Source organism: Phragmites australis, chromosome 6 (assembly GCF_958298935.1).
Source record: "Phragmites australis chromosome 6, lpPhrAust1.1, whole genome shotgun sequence".
Taxonomy (NCBI): Eukaryota; Viridiplantae; Streptophyta; class Magnoliopsida; order Poales; family Poaceae; genus Phragmites; species Phragmites australis.
Window position 1 is genome coordinate 22,402,790 of NC_084926.1, and position 12,086 is coordinate 22,414,875.

Consider the following 12,086-nt stretch of genomic DNA (forward strand, 5'->3'; position numbering starts at 1 on the left):
TAATTAGTTTTTCTATCTTGGTTGGCATCCATACCGTTACTCAACAGAATCTCTCATTAGCGCCTCTTATTGCCATAGAGAGCATTTTAAGTGACTACGCTTATCGTAGACTTTGGTTGAGTAATGTAAAGACTAGCATTAACCTTGGACTCCTCTTGCTCTTGACGGTCTTGGACCACCTGCACCAATACTAACCGATGGAAGTCAAAGCCGACAACCTTTCTATGTTACTGTCTATGAGTAAGCTGCTATTGGTGGCTTCGATACCGATTACTTGGAAACTGGAACAAACTACTATGATACCACTATAACCATAGAGTTTCACATGTATTAAGAAGACCTACATACATCGGACAAGTCTAACTCTTAAAAAAGAGCTTAATATTCATTACAACTTTTGTCATTTTTATGTTTAAAGGAAAGATCCAATTTACACATGTCAACCATTAGCCTGATGTAATTTATCCTAATCTTAAACTAGTTTACTCTATATTCGAATTATCAAAAGCGGTGATGCTAATCCCTCTTGGAGTTTTGATACTTGGAGTGCTGACACCATCATGCTTGTTTCAGGTTGGCAGCTATCCTAGCAAAGAACAATCTTCATGCTACCGGTGGGGGGAGGGGGAGAGAGATTTCTTTACTAAGCTAGTTTCGCCACTTGTTTTTAACTTTTTTTCGAGCACAAGTAGCTTGGATATTTCGTATTTCGTCACTAGTTTGGCTACCAACATGTTAAATTATTCCTTTGATAGGCTGACTACAAATGTAGTGAAACTTTGTTGATGTCAGCGTCCGTGGATAATGGGGAGGTTCTAGTAACCTATCTTAATACATCAGATCCTAAATATAAGTAATTTTGACCATCATCATCCTGTACCAAATATAAATTGTTCTACATTTTTTAAAAGATTTTTCATCTTATTCTTTTATTTCACCCTTACTTAATTACATTAATAATTGAGTTCTTACTGGCATCTACTTTTTCACGATTCACATCTGCTCTGACTACGTAAAAATTAATGGTTGACGAGTAAGTATGATCATGTCACCCACTCAATCACTCCCTTAATTTTCTATGCCGTAAATCGAAAACTTATATTTTATATTGGAGAGAATATCTAAAAACTGTAAAGTAACGTAACAGTAGAGTTGAGTGTTCAAACTGAACCGAGAAGTAAAATATACTTTTTACTGATTTAAACGTTAACCGTCGACCTCTCACTCGCTCCGAGAGAGGCGGGAAGGCTACCTTGCATTTGAAAAGACATTGTTGGGTCCCGTCGCTTTATGGTTGTTAACTGTCGATGGTGGGCCCCGATGCCCTTAAATCGATGCCGAGGTATTCTTGCACCCCTCCTGTCTGTCTTATCTTATATATTATTTACTATAGGCGGGAGATTCGTCTCCGCACTGCCCAGTCGCAGTCACCCTGTCACACAGCATAGTACCGGGCTGGGGTCCCACCCCACCCAACCCCGGACTTAAAAGGCCCCGAGATTCGCACACCCCACCGAATCGGCCTCGTCGCGCCGTCCGATCGGCCAGGCTCGCCATCACGACCTGTGCCCCGGCGAGGCGGGCGCAGAAGCGGATGGCCTTGAAACCGCCCAGGTTCGGTGGCGGATGAAAGCCGCGCGAGGCGACAGGTGGCGCCCCTCACGTCAGCCAGCCCCGCCAGCACGCGGTTTCCGCTCCTGCCTGCCGGTTGGCCCCGCCTCGGGGGTGCGAGAAAAACACGTGCCTCGGGGATGAGTAGCACACGCCCGGAGGGGAATAAGAGGCGGGCCCACCTGGCAGTGGGGTGGGGGCGCACTCGTACAAGCGGACTGGCTGCTACTAGTACCCTGTACCCCACTCTTCTGTCCCTCTGGCTCTGTCTTTTTCTCTCTCTAGACTAGTCTGTGGGTGGTGTCTCCCTCACACAGAGTCGCGGCGACCCAACCTCCGCCCCACCGCTTTGGTGTTGTTTTCGTTTCCCTCTCGCTTTCCTTCTCCGCGCGGTTCCGGCGGGCGGAGGGAGGGGACCGGAGGACCGCGAGCGGCGACTGGGAGGAGCGCGGCCGCCGCCTGCTCCGGCCGGGGAGCTCGGGAGGCGCGCCGGCCCGAGCCTGTTTCGCTCCATCGGTTTCTTCGAAGATCTCGGCGCGCGGGGGGACCGCGTCGCGGTGGAGGGCGCGCCCGATCTGCCTCGCAGGTGAGGTAAGCTTCTGGAGGATATTGGCTTCGTCTTCTCTCGTGTTCCGCTCTCTGGCATGCTGAAATGTGGGTCGTGGTGTGGGGAGCCGCGCGGGTAATTTCGCCTGTGGAGGGTGGAGGAGGCAGCTCCCGTTTTCCCCATTTTTTTGGTCGTTGGGTGGGTTTTGTGGTTCGTTTGGGTGGGCGAATCGCGGTTTGGTTGGGTTTCAGCTGGTTGAGGGTGTAATTTGGGCTCGGATTGCTGAGTTCCTGAGTAGGATTGGTTCAGAGGTATGTGAACAGGGGATGCTTCCCTTTCAAAGACGGGAGAAGGCTCCGGTTTTGATTTCCGATCGAATGCAGCTCTGCAGTATTGTTGTTTAGGATTTATTCCAAGGAGTTACTCTTTTTAATCGCGTGAGCGAATATTGCGAGGTTTATGTTATTTGGATTGGAGTATTGAGGTGTTCTTAGTCATCCGTGAAGCAAAATCTGCGGCTCATGGTTCGGCTGTCCTGAAAAAACAGCATGCTTCGGCGGTAGGTAGATTGAATTTCTTGGTTTTCACAAATGATCAAATGCTCGTTCGTGGTGCTGTTGCTTATGTATCATTCATTCTGGCTCAGTGTTATACTTCTTGTGTGAGATACCATTTTTGCTCTTCCGTCTCATCAAAATCGCAGTATTTTTGAGGTGGAAACTATTTACTCCCACGAAAAAAAAACAAAAGTAAAGTTTAATCTCGAAGTTAAGTCAACGGCTGCAAATAGCTGGCGTTGCTGAGCAAAGAGTTGGACCACGGCATGCAGGCCATGCCACAATCCATTGGCATTGCGAGCAAAGTTTGGGGCTGCAGATAAAGCCATTTGCACACGTTTTTGGCTTTGCTGGGCAAAGGGTGGAACATAGCATCCAGGTTGTAAGTGGGATCAAGTGGTGCCACGAATTGCCAAGTGTTTGCTTAAGGCTATCCGCCGCTCATGCGACTGAGCAAAGAGTTGGTTCAGGTATCCAGAACACGCATGTGAAGTCCTATGCACATGCTGTTGGTGTCGCTGATTGAATAGTGGGACTAAGGTTGTCAAATGTTTCAATGAAAGGTCAGTTACAAGCGAAGTCCTTTACACAAGCGGTTCCGTAGGCTGCAAAGCCTTTGGTGCTTTTGAAAGGAGACTGGGCTGGTGCATGCCATGTATAATTTAGGTTACCACAAATTCTCATAAAAGCATAGTTTTGAAGCAAATAAATAATGCACAAAACTGGCATTATGAGATGGGAGTGGGGCTTGGATGAGATGTGGATGACGCATAAAACGTTAATTTTGAAGTCGAAGCGTTCATGCACGAGATTGGCACTACTTAGTGCGGAGTGGGCTTGATGCATCATGACTCTTTACGTGGTTTGTGCTCATGGGATACCGTGGATTTCTATAGATGCTTAGATTGGAAGCAAATGAACACGTTTGGTGCTTTGAAGTTCAAAGAGTTTAGTGGTCTCATAGCATGCCATGGGCATTTTGAATTTGCAGTGGTTTTAGCAAAAGCTTAGTTTCAAAGCAAAGACCTAGTGCTTATGGTTGATGTTATTGTTAGAACAGAAGTCTTGGGTGTGCTATGAATGCCACAAACTACTTTAAAGCTTAATTTTGAAGAAAGGCATTTATGCAAGCTACATTACTAAGATGATAGTCTGTTTGTGAAATTTCATGGGGCTGTGGGCATGGCTAGTTACCACGTCTCTTCGTAAAATGCTTAATCTTGACATCAGTGGTTACAACAAGTTTTTACTTGTTTCACAACAATGATTTTCCTGATATGCTTCAATAAATCTGTTAAGGAAGACCACTTATTATAAGTATTTGGTTTCCTATATTATCATTCCCACATTAACTGTTTGAATTAATGCAGATTGCACTAGCCCTTTGGTTTTGAAAAAGATATTCACATCTTTAACCATATTTAAGTCTATATTTACTACAGCATTGCTGTATGCTTTAAATTCTGAGATGTACATTTAGTTTGATGTGATAACACTGTTCATTTTACCAAACAGAAATTGGAAAAATAAAACTGGCTCCTTTGTCAACCACATGTGATGCATTATGAGTATTTAATAAAAAAATAGTTACTTAATTGACACAATATTTGATGTAGAAATCACATAATTAATCCCTTATTCCCTTATTATTAAAGAAATGACAGATTTGTGCTTTGACAGCTCATAAATGTCCTGCATAGTTGTAAAATCAATTAAAGCTAGCCTATGTGGGTGAATGTGATAAATGGCTTACATTCAAAACCTAAGTTGCATTCACACCAATTTTTTTGAAGAACATCACAACTTCACAAGCCATCCTTTGCTTCATTTCCCTTCAACTCTGGTGAGCGAGGGAGCAAGGGACCTTTGACCACGTGCCTTTGGTTGAGGCACACTGCATCAGGTTGAAGCAACGACCTTTGAGGTACACTGCATCACTTTCGCTTGGCTATTTAGGTTCTTCACTTTTGAATTTTTGAGAAGAAATTCAATGCCCCTTGATTTTTGGTTGGGTTTGATTTGCTTATTGGGTTTCAAGTCGAGGTTAGTTTTCTGTTGATTTGTGGAGTTAAAATTTGGTGGAGGAATTCTGTTTTACTTTGATGTTAACTATTGGGGTCAATAGTTCACAATTTTTATGTACAATTGTTTTACTTGGTAACCTACATGACATAAAAGCTATGCTCACCAATGAAGTTGCCTCCATGTTTTATACATATCTCAAAAACGTTTCAAAGAAAATCTGGTACCTACTGATACCTCCTCAAGCACTGAATGTTGTCAAACTGATCATGTCAACATTGGTCAGTAGAGTTTTATAGAAAGTTTAACAAAACTCGAGGACCATTGGTATTATTTAGAGTCTCTTGCTTTAATGTTTCAAGTTTGTAACGAATGCAACCAACTCAACTATCATGGGTCAAGATCTAGCCTATGGCCCAATAAGACCGCCGGCCCAAAAGGCCACTCATGGGTATTGTTCACGCCCATGAACAGTACCGCGGGTGCTGTAGCAGTGGTCGGGTCCACGCCGTTTCTTTGCCGTCAAGTAGATTAGGGTTTTCCAGAACTTTCCAAATTGTAATATATACTTAGGGTCAAGTTAGCCTCTCTATCTAAAGTTAGGCAAATCATCAATAAAAAGATAAGCAAGAATTAGAAGGAAAACCCTTCTTCTTGCCGACCCTCACATTCTCTCTCTCACGCCGCCGCCTCCCTATGCACAAACCCTAGCCATCGCCCCCCTAGCCACCGGTGAACTCCATGGTCGCCATCCCCCTCCTCTCCTCCCTCCAATAAACAACCACCATTATATCTGGTATCAGAGATCACTCTGATGTCATGGATTTCGTCGGAGGGATCGATCCTGCAGTCAACTCAAGATCTACATACGCAGATGCGACCGCGAAGGACTGCATCGACCTCGACAACAACAAACACGGGCGGCACTGATCATCATGTAAACAGTACACGCATAACTGGTCATCGCATGAACAATACTCACGTAAACAGTATATATGGCGCTCCGATTTCCTCCGTTCTTTATGCCCCACTCGTTGCTGATCCTACGCCTTCATTACGGGATTTTTGCAGGCAATTTGAGGAATTTCGTCGCGAATGCCGACAATGTGTTGATGAGTTGTTCACCGTCCTCAACATTCCTCGAAATCCAAAGGACGTGCCTAAGCTTGCTTCCCCTTTTATCGCGCCGATCGTCAGCCTTAGATGCATGTACCAACAACAATGATCTGCAGCAGGCTGCTTCATCACTGACAATCGTCATCCTGCCAGATGCTATCGTCCCATCATCAGCAGCTTCATCGGAGGTCATGACCAACACTTCTCGATGACCACTGGCAAATGAACACTTCTGCAACATCGCCTACACGTCGAACATTAGCGTGTCCTCTACGCCGGTCTTCCACCCTATCTCGACACCAGGCGCTGCTATCCATGTCTCCCTAGATGGTTAGATCGCGCATAACGATGAACCTATTATTATGGCAACCCCTAGTGTTCAGGAGGAACACATAGCCGCTACACATGATTTTGTGGTGTCCGCGGTCATGACATCCCTCACCGAGGCTTATGGCACTTTAGCAGCCGCGAACTCTCATTTGCCACATGTGGCCGACTTGGAGATCATGCCTGCGGCAGGAGGCCCTAGGGCATCTCCAAATGCTGACCCCACATGACTGCTGCTGATCAAGCGCTTCACTAGAAAGGAGATGATGGAGAGGTGATGTCTCAACCTTTGCCCTCAGTGCGATGAGAAGTTTAGCAACAATTATGATTGCAAACACCTATTCTTCATCGTGGTTGGTCGTGATTTCATCAATGATGATTCACATTGCATGGCACCACCAGTAGCAGCAGGCCATGACGTTGCTACATGCAAGACCAACGACGCCTTGCTCCATGGCATGGTGCTTCAAGGTGCAACCGTAACTGTCTACAATGTTATGACAATGGGAGCTGTTAGTTCCTCCAGTACCCACGACTTCATCAACACCAAGCTGGGCATCGCTACTCCAACACCCGCTCCAAATTGCAATGGTGCCTCCGTTGTCACTTGTCGCGTTCCTGCGTACACCGGCGGCCACACCAATACACGGCCGATTGATCCTGGTGGAACAAATGACGTGGCTGTCACCAACACCTCCATCTCTGCCACAACCTATCTAGAGACCGTAGTTGCTAGCCCTCTATTGCATCAAGCAGCCATCAATGTTCAGGAGGAATGCTTAGTTGCTTTTCACGGGAAGGACAACGTGGTCATCACCACTGATGTCATTGCTTAGGAGGAGCGCATAGCGTATCTTTAAGGGGCAAATCTGAGTGGTGTCGCCAATGCCTCGATATTCATGACAAGTCTGTTTGCCACATCTACAATCGACAAGTTGGTTGACGTCCCTATTGGCAACCATGATGCAGTCCTAAACTGGAATTGCACAGGCTTTACCTTCGTCAGCGGCAACTCCAACTCCAACGACCCCGCATTGTGTGACCTGCCAGGTGACCACGAGGATCGCCTTCATAGGGGGGTGCAGCATACAATTCCAGGTCTCCATTGTCCAGATAGCCAACACCGCTTCATCCTTCATCTTTAGGACCTTCACTGCTCTTGAGATGGTCCTCATCACCTACCCGCTTACCTCGTTTCCATGGTAACCAGGAGGATCATATGTTGCGTGCATGATCTCCAATTTCCCTGCCCAACATTTGATGGACTTCCAGTGCATGATAGGTATCAACATCTAGAAGGTACACCTTAACTCTGTCCTATAGGAATTCAACAACAGGCACAACAACGATGTACATGGTTTTCAACATCTCCAACACAACACACAACGTCGTCATGACCCACGTCTTCATCACACTCATCGCTGAGTCGACCTCCTTCACCAATATCAATGGCGATGCAATCATCTACGTGCTCCTTCGACTCCAGGCCACCGACGTCATCATCAACACAAGGCGAATGCAGTTCTTCATCAACCATCTCCGACCCTGCCTCGTCACGCCAGGCAGCCGCATGGGAGTAGAACTCGTTCTTCAACAATAGAGCTTCCTCGGGCTTTAACCATAGCCCCCACCTTGCAGTATGCGGAGCTTTCCCCAATTAGCAGCTCGATGACGAGTTGCAAGTGAATGGGGGGAGAGATGTCATGGGTCAAGATCCAGCTTTTGGCCCAATAAGACCGGCCGACCCAAAAGGCCACTCGTGGGTACTGTTCACGCCCACGTTACCATGGGTACTGTAGCTATGGCTGGGTCCGCGCCGTTTCTTGGCCGTTAAGTAGATTAGGGTTTTCTAGAACTTTTCAAATTGTATAGATTACCGAGTGATCAAATTAGTCTCTCTATATAAAGAAAGTCAAATCAACAATAAAGAGATAAGCAAGAATTAGAAGGGAAACCCTTCTTCTTGCTGTCCAGACGTCTGGCGCCTGGCCGACCCTCGCCTTCTCTCTCTCATGCTGCCACCTCCCTGTGCCTAAACCCTAGCTGCCGCCCACCATAGCCACCGTCGAACTCCATGGTCGCCATCCCCCTCCTCTCCTCCCTCCAATAAACAACCACCATTATGAACATACTGTTTTTATGATTTTGTGGTTAACTGTAATCTTTTGGATATCATGTGACTGTATTGACCTTTGCAGGTGAAGACAACTGGGAGACTAGACAGGGCTGTGCTTAATCTAATCCTGCACCTCTAGAGAAGACAGTAGCATGATTATGACCTACCTCATTCGGTGAACAATTTAACTGGTAGCATAAGCGACGGAGATATGCAGGAGGGGCTGAGGCAAATGATGCTTGAATCTTATGGCATCAATCTGTGTTTCTCTACTTCTTCCGCGCCCTCTTTGATGGATTCTTCAATTGAGCTGAGGACAGGAGATGTTATCCCCCATCTACCATCTGAAAATTTATCTGCTAATTCACAAGCCATTAGAGATGCTGCTGGAGTGGCTGAAGGTATTGGCATCAATGGAAAGTTGGTTCAAAAACCTAAGAGGAAAAAACACAGGCCAAAGGTCATTAAAGAAGGACAATCAGCGAAGTTGCAGAAGTCCAAACCGAATCCTCCCAAGGAAAAAGGGAATCAGCCTACTGGCAAGAGAAAGTATATCCGGAGGAAGGGACGGAATGCACCAACGAAACAACCTCCATCCGAAGGCGCTGATACACAGACTAGAGCTGAACGAGGAGCAACCCAAAGATGTTTGAACTATGATGGGGAAGACCAACATGGAAATGCAGATCTGGTATCACAAACCCAGGTGACAGAGATACCTATTGGTCCTGGGGATACTCAGTCATCAATATCTGGAGTTGAAAGAAGTAATGTCCAGGTACCATGCCATTGGGGTGGTACCAGCAGCTCTATCTCTTCAGTTGATCCGATGGCTGATTTGCAAGAATTACGGGTAGACAGCATGCCAAAAAGAGTTACTTTTGATCTGAACAATTCTATAGTAAATATGACGCCAAACAATTGCTCTAATCTAATGGAAAGCTCTGGCCAATTTTTTCAGTTTGGTTCAAGAGAAGAAGTGCAAGCAAATCAGTTACTGGATTTTCATGCTGGCATGCCAGTTTCAAGTGTCTCTCATCTCAACAGCTTGGTAAATCATATGCAGCACCGCTCAATCAATTTTGATCAATACATATGCTCATCTCAATCTTGTACAGAAAAATTACCCAGACATGATCAGATGCTTCATGGTTATAGGATGCCAGAAAATCTAACTGCACCTTCTCAGCATACCGAAAGGGTCTCAATGGGGGGCAATTTCAATCCTGAAGCTTTTATAAGAGAAGGTGCGATAATCAACCAAATGGCCCAATGTTACAGACTCCCAGAAAGTCCACTTGTACCTCTCAAGCATAGTGAAAGGGATGCAATGAATGGAGATCTGAATGAGTTTTCTGTGAAGAATGATTACTTGAAGTTTGCTACCAATGATAACTACCAAACTGGAGCTGCTTTTGGTTTTCATGATTCTCCAGGCTTCTCTGATGTTCTTGCGATAGGTAAAAAAAGAGAACATAATGCTATCAATGGCCATCAGATTTCTTTTAACATTGACTTTGATAATTCAAATAGAGCAATGCAGTTCTGTAGTGATGTTCCCCTTTCCACCAGCTCTCCAACATCTTATTTTTCTGAAACATGCAAAAGGATGAGATCAGAGAATCATAGCAATTGGCTGAATGGAGCCACGGTAAAGTTTTCTTCCTCATCGACATTTTCTGATAGTTGGAATACAAATAAAGTTTCAGCTATAAACCCTGGAATTTGTAGCTTGGCTGACATACAAAGGTCGATGGTCCTTGAGAAATCACGAGCTTCGCAACAAATGATTGACATTGGGATGTCAGGAAACAACATGGTCCAGGAACATATTAAACCTTCTCTGCAGAACATTGTCGATAAAGATTTTATTGCTTTACCTGACAAACAGTTCAGAAGCTTCACTGCACAGAACATACAATTTCCTGGCAATACAGTGAACCCACTGGGAGAAAGCAATATCCCGAGGAATGGAATCCATCAAACTCAGTCTTGGGAAATAAGACCTAGTCAGCATCACTCTAGCGACAATTTTGCTTTACCTGACAAATTGTCTAGTGGCACAGTGAACCCGTCGATAGAAAACTATATTCAGAGTAATGCTATTCATCAACTTCAATCCTTGGAAAACGTTGTGACTAAGGTGCCAGTCTTGTTGTCTGAAACACACAACACTTCCACTCAAGATGATGCTGTGAATAACTACTGCATTGCTGCTATTACTGATGCGCAGATCAGAACTACAAGTGATGAAGTTGTTGGGTCCCTTTTCCAACCAACAAGCCAATCGACAAGAAATGGGAACTCTCATCTGAACGCTTCTAGATTAACTGCAGAAGAAAAATGCACCGAGAAACCAAAGAAAAGGGGCCGTCCAAGAAAAGAAACAATACCCAATGGGAAACCAAAAGACAGAGATACTAAAGGTAAAGAAAATGTTGGTCGTGCAAAACATAAATTGCCAAAAGGTGCAAGTACTGACTTTTTAAAAACTGAGGGTATTACTTATGCCTCTGAACCTTCCACTGAAATTACTCCTAGGCTCGCAACTGTGGAGTCGAAAAGATGTGTGGATATATCATTAGACATTTTGAAAACCTCTGACCATGATAAGTATAGATCCAAGGAGACTCATGGAGGAAGCATTTCTCAAGCTACAGCACCATCAGTTGATCTTTTAGATGGTATAATTCAAAAGATTAAGCTCTTAAGCATAAACAGACCGGAGGAGATTGCAGCAGAGGTACCAAAAAACGCTCTTGTTCCTTATGAAGGCAAATTTGGTGCACTGGTTGCATTTGAGGGCAAGGTAAAGAAAAGCCGTTTGCGGGCCAAAGTGAACATCGATCCAGTCACCACTTTGATGTGGAACTTATTAATGGGACCAGATATGGGTGATGGTGCTGAAGGGTTAGACAAGGATAAAGAGAAGTGGCTTGATGAAGAAAGAAGAGTATTCAGAGGACGGGTTGATTCATTCATTGCCCGTATGCATCTAGTTCAGGGTACGGAAACCATTTTAATTTTAAGTTTCTACTCCCTCTGTCCAAAAATACGAGGCCCATTTTATTTTGGGAAAGTCAAACTTTGTATATTTTGACCAACAATTAGTCAAATTATAAGTATGTTTAGTGTATAAAAATTGTACTACTAGATTCATATTTCAAGATGCTTTCATACTATTTTTATGTGTGGAATTACATACCGAAGAAAGAAGGGAAAAGGAGCGCCAGCAGGACAGGATCAGGCAGCAACCGATTGATCCATAGTTGGTTTAGATAGAGTCTTAAACATAGGTTTCGGTTTAGGAAAGATTGAGGAGTCCTAGTTAGGATCTGAGTTTGAATCATATTAGAGATAGGTTAGATTGGCTCCTATAAATATGGAGCGGTTGGACACTTTTGCACTCAATCAATACAATAGCTATTTCCTCATCTCCTGCTTCCTGCACCTCATCTCCCTGCTGCTACTGGCTCCAGCAGGCGTCAACTCTTCGCCACGGGCAAGAAATTGGCCAAGGACCGGCCGGCAACTTCCCATACATACCCGATTCTGTCACTTTCCCACGGACGTGACGACTATATTGGTTTTGTAGGTACAAATGATATATTTTGTGAGTAAACAATGGTCAAAAGTCTAATTTTGAAGACCGCTCCACAATAAAATATGCCTTGTATTCTTGGATGGAGGGAGTAGCATTTTTTTTTTCGTATTTAGTACTCCCCACTATGACAAGTTCTTGTTACCATGGGGTGCATGCAGTCAGCCCTTCTTTTAGTCTTTGACCGAT

At 44.7% G+C, this 12,086-nt stretch overlaps 1 protein-coding gene across 5 annotated transcripts in view; it reads left to right on the plus strand.

The window, feature by feature from the left end:
* The first annotated feature begins 1,907 nt into the window (after nucleotides 1-1,907).
* The window catches only part of LOC133922127 (protein ROS1A-like), a 31,030-nt gene continuing 20,851 nt past the window's right edge, over nucleotides 1,908-12,086 (plus strand). The window contains exons 1-3 of one of the 5 annotated variants that reach the window (XM_062367318.1): nucleotides 1,908-2,202; nucleotides 4,396-4,639; nucleotides 8,379-11,301. In XM_062367318.1, coding sequence (XP_062223302.1) covers nucleotides 8,508-11,301 — 2,794 coding nt within the window. In that variant the 5' untranslated portion in view covers nucleotides 1,908-2,202; nucleotides 4,396-4,639; nucleotides 8,379-8,507. The remainder of the gene's footprint in view (nucleotides 2,203-4,395; nucleotides 4,640-8,378; nucleotides 11,302-12,086) is intronic. The other 4 variants (XM_062367315.1, XM_062367317.1, XM_062367319.1 and 1 more) reach the window with 4 other exon arrangements.